The sequence below is a fragment of the Phacochoerus africanus genome, chromosome 15, assembly GCF_016906955.1.
Source record: "Phacochoerus africanus isolate WHEZ1 chromosome 15, ROS_Pafr_v1, whole genome shotgun sequence".
Taxonomy (NCBI): Eukaryota; Metazoa; Chordata; class Mammalia; order Artiodactyla; family Suidae; genus Phacochoerus; species Phacochoerus africanus.
This window is the reverse complement of record NC_062558.1, coordinates 73,255,297-73,273,719: the sequence shown is the minus strand read 5'-3', so window position 1 is coordinate 73,273,719 and position 18,423 is coordinate 73,255,297. Positions and strand designations below refer to the sequence as shown.

The following is an 18,423-nucleotide window of genomic DNA, read 5'->3' as shown; positions in this document are numbered from 1 at the left end:
TTGCAAGAAGTGTTTTCAGCCAAGGGCTCTGCTACGCCCCCTACTGGGGAACCAACCCCAGGATCCTTAGGGAATGACTGCATTTAACCTGCTGGGCCTCCTCTGCATACCCTTCATCTCAAGGTCTCAGCAGCCCTCTCCCATCCTGCAGCTTACTCCTACGATGGGGTCCCTTCAGGCGGTCGCACCCTTCTGCCTAGGAGTCCTTCCTCACACACCACTGCTTTGGGGTCTGGTTCCAAGACGTACCCTAGGGCCTGATGCTAGGGCCACAGGGGCTGATGGGAAGGGAGCGGGGACCCACCTGGCTTCCACTGCCATGCATGATGCTCTCCGGGGTGTCATAAATCTCCGACTCCATAAGAACATTCTGGTTTTGCTCATGATTCACTTGCACGCGCAGAATTCGAAAGGAAGAACCGCCAAGATCCAAGGCAATGAAATCTCCCTTTTCTGTTTAGGGAGACAACAGTATCACATCAGCTTCAAGTGATCCAGGGAGGCCCCATGGTTTTTTGCTTGCTTCTCGACAGGGTCCACCCCACCCACCTCCCCCACCGCACTGCGCTTTCGGCCAGAAAGCAGGAGCCATGCAGAGCCCATAGGAACCTGGCCCTGCCTTCCAACCCAGTGTCCCCACCTCCCAGACAGCTTCACACAGTCCCGATCACTCCTGACTGCAGGGAGACAGAAGCACAGGCTTAAGTACAAGGCCCTACCCATCTTTCTCTAATTCCTTACCCTGTTATCCTTATGGAAAACTTTACAGTAAGAATAAAAACAGCATTTCCACTTGGAGAAAACCTTACATCTGAGGTCGATCCCATGCCTCGGGTTTCCTTCTCAACAGCCAGACACCAGTTCCACCTAGTCTAATGCTCCAGTGATCCCCTAAGGGATTGTTTTGTTTTGTTTCTTTTTGTCTTTTTGCCTTTTCTAGGGCTGTTCCTGCATCATATGGAGGTTCCCAGGCCAGGGGTCCAACTGGAGCTGTAGTTGCCCGCCTACGCCACAGCCACAACAACTCGGGACCCGAGCCGTGTCTAGGACCTACACCATAGCTCACAGCAACACCGGATCCTTAACCCACTGAGCAAGGCCAGGGATCAAACCCGCAACCTCATGGTTCCTAGTGGGATTCGTTAACCACTGAGTATGACAGTGGTTAATGAATCCATGTATTTTACCATGTTTTAAATCATGGTAAAATACATATAAGGTAAAATGGACCACATTTCAAAGTGTACAATTCACTGTCATTATACACATTCACAGCGCTATACAACCATCACCACTATTCTCCAAATTTTTCATCATCCCAAACAGAAACACTCTAACCATTCAGCAGTAGCTCCCTTTTTCCCACCCCCAGAGCCAGGCAACAACTTCTTTCTATCTCTATGAATTTGCCTATTCATGTACATGGAAGCATACAGTATTTGTCCTTTGGTGTCTGGCTTGTTTCACTTTGTGTAACGCCTCAAAGGTTCATCCATGTTGTAGCCTGTATCAGTAGTTCACTCCTTTTTGAGGCTGGATGATATTCCACTGTATGCGTACACAAATGTTCATCTATGCATCTGTCACATCTGTCACTGGACACCTGCGTGGTTTCCACCCAGGGGGTGTTTTTAACAGAAGTCCCTCTTGCTCACGTAACAGTAAACTGGCTTGGCATGGTTATATCCCTCAAGACCAACGTGTGCAGTGATTGGGGTGAACCTCAATGGGGTAGAGAAAGATGATGGGACTGTATGCCGAGACCACCACACAGCACCAAGGAAGGTGGCCACAGGCAAGATGCCAAAGCATTAAAGCACCATCGGGCCTTCTTCACCCTAGTTGCCCTCACACATTCTCCTTCAGAGTCGATTAAAATCTGATAAATTTACTTCTGATTCTCATGGTCTCATCTTCTTTTCATTTTCTTGATGGTGACTTTTGAAGCATAAAAGTTTTTAATTTGGGGAGTTCCCGTCATGGTGCAGTGGAAACAACTCCAACAAGGAATGATGAGGTTGTAGGTTCAATCCGGGGCCTCGCTCAGTGGGGTAAGAATCTGGCGTTGCTGTGAGCTGTGCTGTAGGTCACAGACGCAGCTCAAATCCTGCATTGCTGTGGCCGGCAGCTGTAGCTCCGATTTGACCCCGAGTGCCCTAGACTGGGAATCTCCATATGCTACAGGTGCTGCCCCTAAAAAGAAAAAAAAAGTTTTTAATTTTGATGAAATGCAATTTATCTATTTTTTTTCTTTTGTTGTTATATCTAAAAATCCACTGCCAAATCCAAGTTCACAAAGTTTCACACCTATGTTTCCTCCTGAGTCTTATAGTCTTAGGTCTTACATTTAGATATTTGATCCATTTTGAGCTAATTTTTGTACATGGTATCAGGTAGAGGTCCGACTTCATCCTTTTTTTTTTTTTCCCCCCTCTGGTGGTGCCATGGCATATGGAAATTTCCAGGCCAGGGACTGAACTGGAGCCACATCAGTGACAATGCTGAATCCTTAACTGATAGGCCACCAGGGAACTCCCTAACTTCATTCTCTCGCATGTGGATAGCCACTGTCAAGTTCCAGCACCATTTGTTGAAAAGACAATTCTTTCCTTCATTGATGAATATTACCACACTTATCAAAAAATCCAGTGACCATAAATGTATGGGTTTATTTCTGAACTCTCAATTCTTTCTTCGCCAGTTTTTTACTGAGATGTAATTGACACTCTGAACTCTCAATTCTGATCCACTGATCCATATGTCCATCTTTACGACAGTACTGCACTGTCGTGACTGCTATTGCTTTGTAGTAAATTCTGAAACTGGGAAGTGAAAGTCCTCCCACTTTGTTCTCCTTTTTCAAGATGTTTTGGTTATTCTGGATCCCTTGAGCTTTTTAATTTTTTTTTTTTAAGGTCGTGATTTTTTTTTCAATCTTCTCTTGTATTAAGCTGAGATAGCTTTGTATTTGATTCCACCAAGCTTTAGGCTCTGACACACTGCTCTATTTTTAGCATTTAGAATGGCGTTGGCACACAGGAAGAACACAACAAATACTTGAACGAATGAGGATGCTAAAGGCATCTGTGAATGAACCAAAGACTTCTCGCACTGAATCTCAGTTCTTACATCTCAAGCTCCTTGAGGAAAGAACCACACTTAGGATTCTTTACACCTGCCCTTGGCACTCAGGACAGCTCAATAAATGCTTGGTAGCTGCTTATCACAATGGGTGGCAGCCCATTCATTCATTCAAGGCAGACTTGCTTGTTATTCATTAAACAGAAAGCAGTTATGATGCTGGTTGGTTGGTTGTTTTTCTTTTTTGCTTTGCTTTTCCTTCCCCCTCTTCCCTTTGGCCATGCCCATAGCACGAAGAAGGTCTCAGGCCCAGAGACTGAACCCACGCCACAGCAGTTACCCAAGCCATAGCAGTGATGATGCCAGATCCTTAACCCTCGAGGCCACCAGGGAACTCAAGTTGGTTGTTTTTTTTAAATATCTTTATTGAGAAATAATTCACATTGCACAGAATTCACTCGTTTTAAAGTGCAGTCTGGGAATTCCTGTTGTGGCTCAGTTTCCGTCGTGGCTCAGGGAGGGCAAGTTGGTATTTGGGGGATTCATTCCCTCGTAAAGAATACTGAACTCAGGAGCCTCTGGCTGTAGCTTAAAGAAATCTAACTTGGAGTTACCTGTTGTGGCTCAGCGGTAACGAACCCAACTAATATCCATGAGGGTCCAATCTCTGGCCTTGCCCACTGGGTTAAGGATCTGGCATTGCTGTGATCTGAGGCATAGGTCACAGATGCAGCTCAGATCCAGAACTGCTGTGGCTGTGGCAGAGGCTGGCAGGTAGCTCCTAGCCTGGGAACCTCCATATGCCACAGGTTGCGGTCATATTTTAAAAAAAAGTGCAGTTTGGTGGTTTTTAGTATATTACAGAGTTGTACAACAATCATCACTATCTTTTTTTTGGTCTTTTTATGGGCACACCCACAGCATATGGAAGTTCCCAGGGTGGGGGTCCAACTGGAGGGGTAGCTGCCGACTTCCCACCACAGCCATCGCAACACAGGATCCGAGCAGCGTCTGCAACCTACACGACAGTTCATGGCAACGCTGGATCCTTAACCCACTGAGTGAGGCCAGGGCTCGAACCTGCATCCTCATGGATGCCAGTCAGATTCGTTTCCACTGAGCCACGAGAGGAAATCCCCATCACCACTATCAATAGAAAATTTTCATCATCCCCCAAAGAAATTCTGAACCTATTAGCAGTCACTCCCCATTTCCTCCCAGCCCCCTTGTCCACCACCCACCACCAATCTACTATCTGTCTCTAGAGATATCCCTATTCTGGACATTTCACATCAATGAACTCATACAATATGTGGTCCCCTATAGCTGGCTTCTTCTTCAGGGTTCACCTATGTTGTAGCACGTATCAATCAGTATACTCCGCCGTGTGGAAATACCACACGATGCCACTGTTTTTAAATTGTTTTTATTGTCCAGAAGAAAGAGGCCAAGGGAGAAGGCTGAAAAGCATGGGTCACAGCTTTGCAGGAAATTCTGACCCTGATATTGTGGGTTGATCAAATCAGTTTAGGGTTTTCTTCATAGGTTTCTTCTGCACCTTTGAAGTAGGTACTATTATGACGCCCATTCTATAGATGAACAAGTAAAGGCTGGAAGCAGTTAGGTAACTCATCCAAGCACACAGCCAGTAGTGGCAGAGCCAGATTTTGAATCCAAAGCCCAAATTCATACCCTTTGGCTAAAACTGCCCCCAGGATAGATGAGGACAAGGGTTCCCAAGGACAGTGTCAGAGTAAGACATCAGCACATCAGGAACAGCTACATCAATACCCATGATTCCTTGTAGTTTTTTAATGGCTAATTTAAATGTTTTTTTTTAATTAAAGTATCATTGATCTACAATGTTGTGATTCCTTGCAGCTTTCGACTTTGTTTTGCTTTGTTTCTTTAGTGAAGATAACAAAAAGTCCATCTGATAAACAACTATAAACCACTTGTGCATAGGGAAATAATAAGCACAAAAGTGAACACCATGCTAGGTTGAAATTATGGGTGCTTTTTATTCTGTTCCAACATTTTTTTTTTTAGGGCCACACCCATGGCACATGAAGATTCCCAGGCTAGGGGTTGAATTGGAGCTGCAGCCGCCAGCCTACACCACAGTCACAGCAACACCAGATCCAAGCCACGTCTGCGACCCACAGCCTAGCTCATGGCAACCCTGGACCCTAACCCTCTGAGCCAGGCTAGGGATTGAACCCACATCCTCATGGATCCTAGTCAGGTTCATTTAACCTCTGAGCCACAAAGGGAACTCCTCAACATTTTAATTTAATTAATTTATTTTCTGTTTGGATTTTTTTTTTTTTTAATGTTTTACACTGGCTTTTCATCATAACTTAAAAAAAAAAAAATGGCTTGGGAAAGTTTTCAGTTGCCAGCCTGGTCAAAAGTCTCATTTTCAGTTGAATCAAAGGCCTAGCTAAGTAAAAGCAGGTTCTTGTGCTCAAGCCTCAGATGATGGTGAGGGATCTCCTGTTTATTGATGTCAGTGTCAACACAGAACAGGTAAGAGCTTTCAGCCTTTCATGCAGGAAGGGGTCAAGTTTCAGACCTTTGCAGAACCCAGGCCAGAAGTTTTCAAGCAGGGTAAGTGAAAATGATCTCAGCTGCCTCAAGGTCCTGGAGGAACCTGGGCCTCAGGGTTCAGGGGCTGGCCCACACTTCTGCAGCTCTGCCAGACCCCTGCCCCATTCCAGCCTCCTGCAGTGGTCTGTTCACCCCAGATCTCCATTGTTCCTTTCACTTTACAAGCACAGGTCAATAGGATCCCAAGGAGTTAGGGTGAGAGGAGACCAGAAAAAGCAGCCTAGAGATGTCAGGACAACGCTAAATACCAGATACTCCACACGCTGCTAGCGGGATTGATGGATTTGGGGGGGGCTCTTTCCCTGAAGGCATTTTACAAGGGGTCACTGTCAAACCCAGTGCAGCTCCTGATCCCTCCCTGAGCAGTGATCCTGACTCCAGGGTGTGTTTGTGATTGCTAAAAGAAATGGCAGTTGGCACCTCTTCTGTAAATCACATTTGCAGCTCAGGAAATATGGGACAAATATTAACTCACCTTTTCAGTTTATGGATAAGGAAGCTCCAACCAAATCCAGTGAATGACTAGCTCATAGCCAACCTGTGGCAAGGCTAAGGCCCTTCCCTTTTCTTAGTCACTCATGTACTTGCAAATACTGTGCTGCTCAGTTTTGTTTTTTTTTTTTTTCTTGGCCACACCTGTGTCATGTGGAAGTTCCCAGGCCAGGGATCGAACCCATGCCACAGGAGCGATCCGAACCACAGCAGTTGTCAATGCTGGATCCTTAACCTGCTGAGCCACCAGGAAACTCTGCTCATTATTTTTTATGTGTATATGTCTTATCTTCCTCAGTTGGATGATAAGCAATTTGAAGGCAGGGGCAATTTAACATGCTTACCTCCTTCCCCCAGGCCTGAGTCCTGTGCACAGCAGGCAAATCAGTATGTTTGCTGCTAGTTCAGCAAGAACTACCTGGCGGGGTACGTGGGGAGTGGAATGGACGGGCAGTCCGAGGCTTTTGGATGCAAATGGTTATATTTGGAATGGATGGGCAATGGGGCCTTACTGTATAGCACAGGGAACTATGTTCATGTCACTTTGCTATACAACAGAAATTGAAGGAAGAAAGATTATAAACCAAGTACACTTGAATTAAAAATAAAATAAAGTAAAATTTGAAGTACAAAAAACAAACCAAAAAAACTGCCTGGGTCAAATGCATGGTCTATTTGCAGTCCCATCCTCTGCCAAGCAAGGGATTCCAAGAAATGACTTCTGACAAGGGTAGCAAGATTTCCAGTAAATTTTGTTTGCTGTCTAGTGTCTCTTTAGATAACTACCCTTCCTGAGGTTAGAGGTTGGAGCTGACAGCCTGCTCCAGCTCCAGGGGGGCGCCAATGGATCCAGAGCATCCAGAGTTCCCTATCTTGACCATCATGATTGGTCCAGGATGGGCACGTGACCCTCATCAGCCAATCATCACCCTCTCCAAGATCACCTCTGGAATCCGAGTTCTGAGGTGAGGTGTGCACCAGGGGTGCCAGTGTTGTCTCTGCCCCATAAGTGAGAGGTGGCCTATGAATGAAGCCAACAAAAAGACTGGAAGAATAAGAGACAGACGAGCCCCTGATTATAGAGGCCAACTTACAACTTTCCCAGTTATGTGAACCTAGAATCCCTTTTTGACTTACACAACTTTGAGTTAGATTTTGTTCTCCATTTTTTTTTTTTTTTTCTTTTGACAGCTGCACCTGTGGCACCTGGAGGTTCCCAGGCTAGGGGTCAAATCAGAGCTACAGCTACTGGCCTACACCACAGCTGTAGCAACACAGGTTCCCAGCCTCATCTGTGACCTACTCCACAGCCTGCAGCAACTCCATATCCTTAACGCACTAAGTGAGGCCAGGGATCGAACCCACCTCCTCATGGAGACTATCAGTTTCTTAACCCATTGAGCCACAACAGGAACTCCAAGTTAGATTTCTTTAAGCTACAGCCAGAGGCTCCTGAGTTCAATATTCTTTATGAGGGAATGAATCTCCCAAATAACCAACTTGCCCTCCCTAAAGGATCAATCCTCCCCCTTTTATCTAGGTTGGTTCCCCCATTTAGAGTTATGTCCACTCACCCCACTGAGAAGGCACTGCAATCTGTGAGCTCGTCCACACTGTGTGGGGTACTGGGGTGGGAATGAGACAGCCTGCCTTTGCTTCACCCTTTTTTTTCCTGCCTCCTCCCCTTGTAACATCACAGGATGCCGGGGAATTCTGAAGAATTCTGACTCTTTCCTCCAGGGCTGGACCTACACATTTAGGTCTGATGGGTGGGGGTCTTTTGACTGGCCACATCAGTGGGGAAGGGCCTTTCCAAAGAATTCTTACAAAGCCAGTTATTAAGTTACAATAATGATCAGGAGAAAGATAACCCCCTGTAACTTTCATGGGCTTTGCAGTTTCCAAAGCACAGTCAGCTGATCCTCTTAACAGCCTGGTAAGGCAGGTGGGGCATGGCTTAGGGAAGTTAAGTGACTTCTCCAAGGTCACAGAGATAATCAGCAGCAGAGCCAGAGATTAACCCAGTGTTTTGGGTTTTCTATTTTTATTTTATTTTATTTTTTCCTTTAATTTCAAGTTCAGCCTCTCTTTGCAGCAGTTGGTTTCCCTCTAACTTCCTCTTCAAATCTTTGGCTTCAACCACCGCTCGCCCCACCTGCTGCTGCAGAGACTTCTTCCCACATTCCCCATTTCCACTGAAGCCAGAACTGCTCTTCTAGAGAAGGCTCATTAAACAAAACATCTGAAGGGCCCCTGGCAACTCTCCACTTTCTAATGACAGCCATTATATTACCAGCAAATACTGGAAAACAAACACGGGGACAGATGTCTCATTTGAGTCCAGGCCTGCGCCAGAATACAGGGCAAACAAAAACTCTGCTTTGCTGAAATGCCTACCTTTGCCCTGAGCCACAACTTAATTCTACACAGGGGAGACAAAGGCTTTCCCTGTCTGCAATCCACCTAACTGCGGAGAGTTTACACCTTCATCAAAAACCCAACTAGAACGCTGGACATTCAGATTTCATGGATGGAGAGAAATATCAAGATAATCCAACCATCGTCCCAGGTATGGAAACAGACAGAGAAAGGTAAGTGACTAGCCCAAATGCCACGGAAAAAGGAACTACTTTCCTTCCTTTTCCTGGAAAGTAGTACCATGTATATTAGGGGCCCCCCACACAACAAATTGAACATTTTTAACTCATCCTTTGGGTAAAGAGCAGGCTAGGACCATAAAGCAGAAGCAAGGACACCTTCGACTCAATTTGCCCTCAAGAAGTTTACAATCTAATTGGGATTTACAAAATCCTAAGTGACAAATGCCAAGAGGAAGTTTCATAAATGAGACACGGCGTGAGCCAGGCCTTCTGAGGGAGGCTGGGCGCAGGAGGGTGGCTACCCTGGAGGCTGGACAGCTCTGAAGAGGGGCTTCTGTTTAGCCAAGTCATCGGAGTAAAAGGGCTTCCATATCTTCCTTCTTTATTTATTATTCATACCTTTCCCATGCCAAAAAGGATATGCAGCAGCTAAAAGCCACTTTAGGGTTTAAAAAAGAAACAAAATGCTAATGTATAGATCACTGAAGAGCAATTATAAGAAAAACCACTGCCCGTAAAAAATGTCCAAGGGCAAAAATTAATAAAAATGGGCTAATACACTTCTAAATCAGTAGAGTTCCAAACCTCTGGGCCCAGTCCACCAAGGTCAAGGTCAGCGGGAAAGGAGAGGTGTGTTTTTCCCCCTGACTTGGAAGTCACATCACCGCTTAATAGGCAGGAGCATCTCTCCACTGCAGTGCTTGCCATTCATCCTTTGGTGATTTGGGATTACCACTAATTCTGTCACTAACTAATTATACACTTGAAGCAGTAATTAACATTTCAGAAAGGGATCAGAACATACTTTACTATGAAGGAGACCCACATTCTGACCGCACCAGGGACCTCCTGGTTCCAGCTAATAAAGAAATGCAGGGAAGATGAAGGCGAAGACATTTCTGTCACAAAGAGGCAGGGACTGGATTGGGGTCCCACATATCCAAGGCCTCGGCATCAATGTCACTGTCTGTGTGGGGCTGGAGGGAACCATTCCAAGAGGCGTGTGGGCCCCAGGACATGTGGCCTGAGCCCACACGTGGATATTACAAATAATCATAGGGAGAGGGCTATCGGGTGTATTGGGAGTTGCAGCAGTCCTAGCCCTCGGTACCTGCGAACATGGCCTTATTTGGCAAGAGGGTCTTTGCAGATGTAACCAAGTTAAGAAGTGGTCATGGGTGTGGGTCCTAATCGGACTGGTATCCTTACAAGAGGAAAATGCCACGTGATGACAGAGGCAGAAATTGGAGAGACACAGCTACAAGCCAAGGACCACCTAGGAGGGATGGCCACCACCAGAAGCTGGCAAGAGGCAAGCAAGGATTTAACCCAGTGTCTCAGAGGGAACACAGCCCAGCTGATGCCTTGATTCTGGACTTTTCGCTTGCAGAACTGTGAGACAATTCACTCTGTGTAAAGCCACTCAGTTCATGGTACTTTGTCACAGCAGCCCTGGAAACTAACACAGACCAGGCCTTCACGCACGGGAGGGTGGGTCCCTGGGGTTCGGGGTTTTGGCTTCCCTTCCTCCACCTCCTCCTTCTGTTCTCAGCACAGCTCTGTGCTCCCAGAAGGCCCTAAACATTTGGGTCCATCCACACTGGACAAGAGAGATACTCAGAAGGAGGCGGGTTCCACACACCCTAGGACAGCGTTTCCCAACAAGGCATGTATCACCACACATGTCATCACATTTAAGACACCACTGACTGTGGATGCATCATTCTTTTACGTAATACGAAGGGTGGGGAAAAATGCTTCCGATAATAATTTAAAGATGCAATGATGGTACAACGTGTGGCTGGTTTGAGAATACTCAAAGTGTCTCAAAACTGATGAAATGTAGTGACCGATTTTGGGAGGGAAAAAAAAATCAAACAGGTTTGGGAAAAAGGCAGAGAGCCGGGTTAAACAAGTATTCTTCCAGGCAGGACTGCTCAAGGCCTTTAGGATGTTGCTGCCTGCTCTGAATTCCTAAGAGGGGGCTGCAGAATGTTGTTTTTCCCAAATGAGAATGAGTCTGGGGCCCTGTTCTGAAGACTAGCGAATGGGGACAGATGGAGCAATTACTAGTGTATGTGGCTCACACTTTGAGCCCCTCACCCGTGGAAAAGGTGTGTGAGCGTGAGCCAGGGGCACCCACTGCTGACACAGGGTTCTGGGAAGGGCAGCTGGCTGGCAGGCAGGGTTCAGGAGGAAGGGAAGGCATCTCTCATGGGATGTTCGAGCCCTGGGCTAGGGACACAGGACCATCATTTTGAGCTCTCCCCAGGAAGCCAGAGCAGGGCCCTGGGGGGGCTGCCTGCCCACAGCCCCTCCCCTTCCTCTTCTCTCAGAGGACAGCAGGCACAACCACTTCTCCCCTACAGAAATCCTGTAAAGGCGCAAATGCTCCTAGATATGACGGCCATTCGGGTTGGGAATAAGCAGGAGTGAACTACAAAGCCAGAGACATCAGAACAAAACCCAGTGGACACCCCAGTCTGGTCACTCTGATGGCTAGAATCTCTTCAGTAGCTATTTAAAAAAAATCTAACCTGATGGTAACCAAGACTGCAAGGAATCCAAAAGGTAAAAGTGGAATAGATTTTATTTAGTATTATTATTATTATTATTTTTGGCTTTTTTTTAAGGGCCGCACCTGTGGTATATAGAGGTTCCCAGGATAGGGGTCAAATCAGAGCCACAGTTGCTGACCTGCACCACAGCCACAGCAACGCCAGATTTGAGTCACATCTGTGATCTACACCACAGCTCACAGAAACGCTGGATCCTTAACCCACTGATCAAGGCTAGGAACTGAACCCGTCTCCTCATGGATACTAGTCGGGTTCTTTACTGTTGAGCCACAGTGGGAACTCTGAACGTTGAGTTTCCTTGTGGCAAAGTGGGTTAAGGACCTGGTATTGTCACTGCAGCAGCTCGGGCTGCTGCTGTGGTGCAGGTTCCATCCCCAACCTGGGAACTTCGACATGCCGCAGCATAGTAAAAAAAAAGAAAAAAAAGAAAGAAACATCAGAGCTGTAAGTACCATTGTGTGTGCATGAAGTAAACCCTGCCTGTGACCACAGGGCAGAGAGAGCACATGCCCTTACTGGGCATCCCCATCTCATTCAGGACAGCTGCAGGCATAGCAGCCAGTCAGCTCCAACAAGCCATGCACTTGCCTGTCTTCTGTAAACATCAGCTGCGACAGCTGCACTTTCCCTGACACCCACTTTGCAGGCTGCATATCAGATGCCCCAGACCGCAGCTTCAAATGCATCTCCAGAGCAGGGAAGAAATAGCAGGAGTATGTAAAGGCCATTCTCTCAGGGTGTGTGCTCACAACTCTGAGAGAAACTCGACTTTCATACCCTCCCCTCCCACATAGCAGGTGAACCCCAGCCTAGAGCCCAGAACACAGCTCAGCATGGGATTCCTGTGAGTGTGCCAGGCTGGGGTAAACACAGCACCCTCCCCTGGGTCAGCCAGCCAGAGGCCCCCTAAGCAGGCCAGGGCCAGGCTGCACCCTCTCCACCTCCACTCTGCCTCTGCGCAGGGGGTACTGACAACCCTCAGGGGTCCCCGAGGTCCCTTCGGATGGTGACCAATGGGAAAGTTTTTTCTCAAATCCTACCTCCTCTCGCCACTTCTCTGCTTTGGGGCTAGCTTGACTCAGCATCTATGAGATCTGTTCAAATGGGGACTTGAATCTCCTAAGTCTGAGACCCATCTGGATTCTGATCGCTACCTATCTGGGGTACTAAAGGGAGGCCTTGGTGCCTTGATGGAGACATTCTCCTAACAGGAACTCCTCACTTTTCTGGAGCTTTTCATGTTCTGGAGACATAAGAGTAACTCACACAGTACCTGTAAGATCCATAAACACTATGCTCTCTCTCTTTTTTTTTTTGGCCACACCCACAGCATGCAGAAGTTACTGAGCCAGGGATCAACCTGCTCCACAGCAGTGACCATGACGGATCCTTAACCCAAAGCACCACAAAGGAACTCCTACGATACACTTTCTTATCACAAGGCACTAGACAGTCAGGCCAATGGGGGCAGGTCAGGCTGGTCCAACCATGGTATCCGCAATGCCTCGGACATGGTAGAGGCTCAAGAGACACACCTTGGATTGATGGATGGACAGACGAATGGATGCATGGGAGGACAAACAGAGTGGTGAAAGACAAAATACCTGGGTGAGCAAGTACATGAAGGAATGAATGGACGAACGAATGAAAGTTGGAAGGATGGTTTCACAGGGCATTCAGCTCTGGGTGAGAGACTCACCTGAACCGTCAGGAATGGACCTTACAAATGTTGGCAACATCTTGACTATGGCTGTCGGATTGAAATCCCGGGAGAGGCCATTCTTCATCTCCTTTTTGAAACGAGCCATGATATCTAACAGAGTTTCATCAGAGAGCCGCATGGCATAGAGATACTTGTCAATCTGGGGAAAGGATGAAAAGGAAAGAAAGTGAGGCCAAGGCTGAGGAAGGTCGTTTCTGCTCAAGTCTGGCCGGGAGAGGACAGGGCAGGCAGGGTGAGGTACCTGCCTGCCTAAGACACCCCCTCTCCCATGGGCACAGCACACCCGTGCTGGCAGATCACCCGACGGAAGGTCATTCAACCGCCACCAACCACGTGGCTCAGAGCAGGCTTGAGGATGCTTTGAGCCCCAGTTCCTCCCCTGTAAAATGAACCAGACACCTCCAAGGTCCCTTCCAACCCTCAAATATTACTTGGAAGCTGCCCTTCAATCCCCAAGTACATGCCAGAGGCACCTTAAGCCTCCACATGACTCCTTCCCTCTGTGAGAGGTGGCTGGCTCATCCTCCCATGGATGACAGTGCCAAGGATGTTAAGAGCAAGGGCTCCAGGGCATCCACCTGGGGTTCAAATCCTAGCTCCATCACTCCACAGTTGTGTGAATGTCAGTTTCCTCAACTGAAAAACTGAGAAGGTAAACAGAACCTAACTCACAGAATGTTGAAAGATCAAAGGAGACAGAGAAGCACTGAAAACACAGCAGGTGCTCAGTAAACATCAGCTGTTGTTATTATTAACAAGAAGCCGTGGTACCGGGGGTTTTCCTTGGGCATGACTTCCAGGTAGGTGGAAATGGTAGCCTCCCTAGGGCTGGAGCCCTTCAGAACCTGGGGCGGCAGGCCCGGAGCACAGAGACCTTAACTGCACCACCCCAAGAAGGAATGGGACAGCCCAAGTTCCCACGCCCCGAGCCAGGGTCAACGTGCCCACACTTCCAGGTCAGACCGCTCTCTCCTCAACAGGACTGAACCAACCTGCTCCTCCTCCTGGGTCCCCCATTCTCCTCAAGGATCCTGGGCTCCTAAGCTCAGGCCCCATCTTTGTCAAAACTCTTCCATATATACACACACACACAAAGATATATAAATATATATATATATATATATATATATATTTTTTTTTTTTTTTTGCTTTTTGGGGCCGCACCCTCAGCATAAGGAAGTTTCCAGGATAGGGGTCAAATCGGAGCTACAGCTGCCAGCCTACGCTACAGTTCATGGCAAACTAGATCCTTAACCCACTGTGTGAGGCCAGGGATTGAACCCACATTCTCATGGATCCTAGTCGGGTTTGTTAACCAGTGAGCCATGAAGGGAACTCCGACCTTCATAGTATCTTCCTGCTTACTCTCTGAGCAAATATTTACTGGGCAGCAACTATGTGCCTGGCTCTAGGCTAGACATCTGTCCTTGTGGTGCCTGACCCTGTGGAGCTCACTGGAAGTCTGTCTCACCATTCATTCTTTTTTTGGCCACCCCACAGTATATGGAGTTTCCGGGCCAGGGATCAGATCTGAGCCACAGCTGCAGCACTACTGATTCTTTCACCCACTGTGCCGGGCTGGGGATCAAACTTGTGTCCTGGTGCTGCAGAGACACCACCAAACCCACTGTACAGTAGCTTGTTCAATAGCAGGAATGCCTTACCATTCATTCTTTCTGCCACTCCCTGCCTGAGGAAGCCTGATAACCATGTGCCAGGATTCGGATTCCTGATGCATTCAACTATCATGGGTTTCCATCTTCAATTTCTCTCCCTTCCAACCCATCCTCTGCACCACTGCCACATGTCACCTTCTTCAACCGGGACACTGGTCACTTCATTCCCCTGCTCAAAAGCATGAGTGCCTCCCGAGTCTGAGGCACCTACACTCTGCAGGTGTGGCTCCAGCTCTCTGGACTCCAGCCAAACCACCTCCGCCATTCCTGGGAGGTGCTACTGAAATGCCCTCCTTCCCTTCCCAGCTACCCAAATCTCACCTCCCCTTCAAGGTTCAAATCAAACATCACCTCCCTCTGCAGCTATTTGAGTATCTCAGGCTGCAGATGACGCCTCCCTCATCATGATCACTCCGCATGGTCTAGCCTGGATCACCACCACTTTCGACACCTGTCACCTGGGTCTGCTCCATCTACCTTGACCTCCCGGTGCCTCACATGCAGCCTCACTCATGGCAAGCTCCCAGCAGATGGAGAGACAGATTTGTGGCTCAATGAGGCTAAAAAGACCTTTGATGATGATTTGCTTCTGAGAATGGCATCTCGCGCTTACATTTCACAGTGGCTGGAGACGTCTGACTCCCCAGTCCTAGGTCTTTTCTGTATATTTTGCTCCTGGCCAGCCTTTTCACTCTGAAGTCCACGTCTCACGCTCCCTAAGGCCCTGCCTGTCTCCGGCCTCCTGGAAAATCAGGGCACTGGCAGGAGTCCCCCAATGTCCTCTGCGGCCAGAGACAACCCCGCCCGCCCCCATCTCCTCTACTGCAACCACCTTTTCCTTTCCCCTCCCGAAAAAACAATGCAGAGAAAGGCTATCAGAAACCACGGAGAGCTGGAATAGAAATGGCCAGAACTCAGCCATAGAAGGAGACATGCTCTGTTCTACCCCCAAGGCTGGCAGCAACGATCCAAGCCCTGCTGTCACGGTGCCCGCATGCTGGTCGGGAGAGGTGGTCGTGATACCTGCATGTGTGAACGGCCACAGAAGCACCTGGGGGGCTCTGAGCACAGACTGGAGAAAGCTTCCGGGGGTGGTGGTGTCAGAGAGTGGATCCAGGCACAAGCAGGACCATGTGTGGAGGCCAAAGACGAGGGAAGATGGTCTGGGCGATGGTGGAGTACACACAGGGTAAGGAGGCTGTCAAGAGCTAAGCCAGGCAGAGCCCTACAAGCCAGGCGAACAAATTTAGCCTCTTTTTTCTTTTCTTTTGGCCGCAGCATGCAGCAGTTTGATGTGGGATCTCAGTTCCCAGACCAGAGACAGCCCGGGCTGCAGCAGTCAAAGCGCCAAATCCTGACCACTAGACCACTACATTTAGACGTTTAGGGAACTCTCCACATTTAGACTCTCAATGTGACTTTAATGGGTATTCCACAAAGAGACGTGTTTCAGAAAGATCAAGCTGTGTGCTGGGGAGGGGATGGGGGAGCAGGGGCAGGGTGTGCAGAACAGTCACAGTGCTGCTCAGGCATTTGGACGCATTTCCCCTACTACTCTTGTCACGATCCTCTGCTCACTGACGTGCCTAGCTCCTGTGATAATGCGTGGGTTCCCCAGGGAAAGGGAACATGTTGAAGAGACCTTTGGAACCACCCAGGTGCCCGGCACAAAAGAGGAATTCAGTGAATGCCAGGTGCTCGAATACTACTTTGTAATGATATCATGGTTTACAGCATAACAAGTGCTTTCATATCCACTGTGTCATTTAACCTGCAAAATGGCCTGTAAGGGAGACATTCTTAATCCCCATTTAACAGTTGTAGAAACTGAGGCTCCAAGAAGCTAAGTGATGAATTCAAAGCACCCAGCCATGTGGGGGCAGTCAGGAGGGCTTTCCTCTTCTGGTTCAGGTTCACCAATCTTCACGTGGTACAACCTCTCTAAGAAGAGATTGTGGAGGAGTTCCCATTGTGGCTCAGCAGGTTACAAACCTGACTAGTATCCATGAAGATACAGGTTCCACCCCTGGCCTCGCTCAGTGGGTTAAGGATCCGCTGTTGCCGTGAGCTGTGGTGTAGATTTCAGGCAAGGCTCAGATCCTGTATTGCTGTGGCTGTGGCGGAGGCCGGCAGCTGCGTCTCCGATTAGACCTCTAGCCCGGGAACTTCCATATGCTGCAGGTGCAGCCCCAAAAAGAAAAAAAGAGAGAGATGTGGAAATTGGGGCCAGAAAGAGGCTGCAGCTTTGGGCAGACCTGAACTAACTTGGAAGCCTGCCAGATCTCAGGTGCATGAGAATGAGCCAAGGGTCACCCTGTTGGCCCCTGGGAGCTCAAGAGGGACTTTCGAAGCAGCACAGATCCTGGGGCTGGGCTGGTGAGGTACCTGCCACACTGCCCAGTCAGGCGGCCAGCTGGTGCAGGGTTCAGCAGATCTGCGCCATATGGAGTATGGCCCTTTAAGCAGCCCAGGATGCGCTGGAGGAAAGCACATGGCAAGAGACACTTGCAGAATACTCCCAGGGCCCCAGCGTGCCCAGCACCTCCCTGAACAAACGGACTCTTTCCTCTCCTTCAGACCAGCCCTTCCTGGCAGCTGATCGGGCTGCCCCTGCCCATCTGGGAAAAGAGCTGAGAACAGGAGTTCCCGTCGTGGCGCAGTGGTTAACGAATCCGACTAGGAACCATAAGGTTGCGGGTTCGGTCCCTGCCCTTGCTCAGTGGGTTAAGGATCCGGCATTGCCGTGAGCTGTGGTGTAGGTTGCAGACGCGGCTCGGATCCCGCGTTGCTGTGGCTCTGGCATAGGCCGCTGGCTACAGCTCCGATTCGACCCCTAGCCTGGGAACCTCCATATGCCGTGGGAGCGGCCCAAAGAAATAGCAAAAAAAGACAAAAAAAAAAAAAGAGCTGAGAACAGGTGGTGAGTGGAGAAAGGCAGAAAAAGGAAGGGCATCACTCCTGCCCATGTGCTCCAGACCTCTGCAAGAACCCCGTGTAAGCGCTGCTTTTCTTTTCTCTTTTCATCTTTTTAGGGCTGTCTCCACGGCATATGGAGGTTCCCAGGCTAGGGGTCCAATCAGAGCTGTAGCCACCAGCCTATGCCACAGCCACAGCAACGCCAGATCTGAGCCACGTGTGCAACCTACACCACAGCTCACAGCAACACCAGATCCTTAACCCACTGAGCAAGGCCAGGGATCAAACCTGCAACCTCATGGTTCCTTGTCAGATTTGTTTCCTCTGCACCATGATGAGAACTCCAGAGCTGCTATTCTTATCAAAGGTGGGCCCAGAAGCCCAGGAGGGCGGAGATGGGGGAAGGAGGCAGGGCTGGAGAAGGACAACTGCTGGCTTTGGGGGTGTGGTCAAAGTTTGCTATCCTTTCAGCTTTTCTATTTCTGTCCCTCCCTGCAGCAACTCCAGGTCTTTCCCGCTCCCCTCACTCTCACACTCACGCTCCACAATCACTCCTCTTCTCCTTGGATGCTGCCTCCAGACTCTGCAGCTCTGGCCAAAGAATCCCACCTGTGCCTCCAACCCCCCAGCCCTACATTTTGGTGACAGGAGGGCATGGCACAGCGCCTCTTCTGGGGGCTTCCAGCTGCAAGCCACGGCCTTCAGAACCTCTGTCATGCGAGGTCTATCACAGATAGAGAGGCTCC

The 18,423-nt window shown here is 48.7% G+C and overlaps 1 protein-coding gene across 1 annotated transcript in view; it reads right to left on the bottom strand.

The window, feature by feature from the left end:
• Positions 1–18,423, bottom strand: part of HK1 (hexokinase 1) — a 78,053-nt gene that overhangs the window by 43,030 nt on the left and 16,600 nt on the right. The window contains 2 exon segments of the mRNA XM_047762788.1: positions 305–453; positions 13,062–13,224. Coding sequence (XP_047618744.1) covers positions 305–453; positions 13,062–13,224 — 312 coding nt within the window.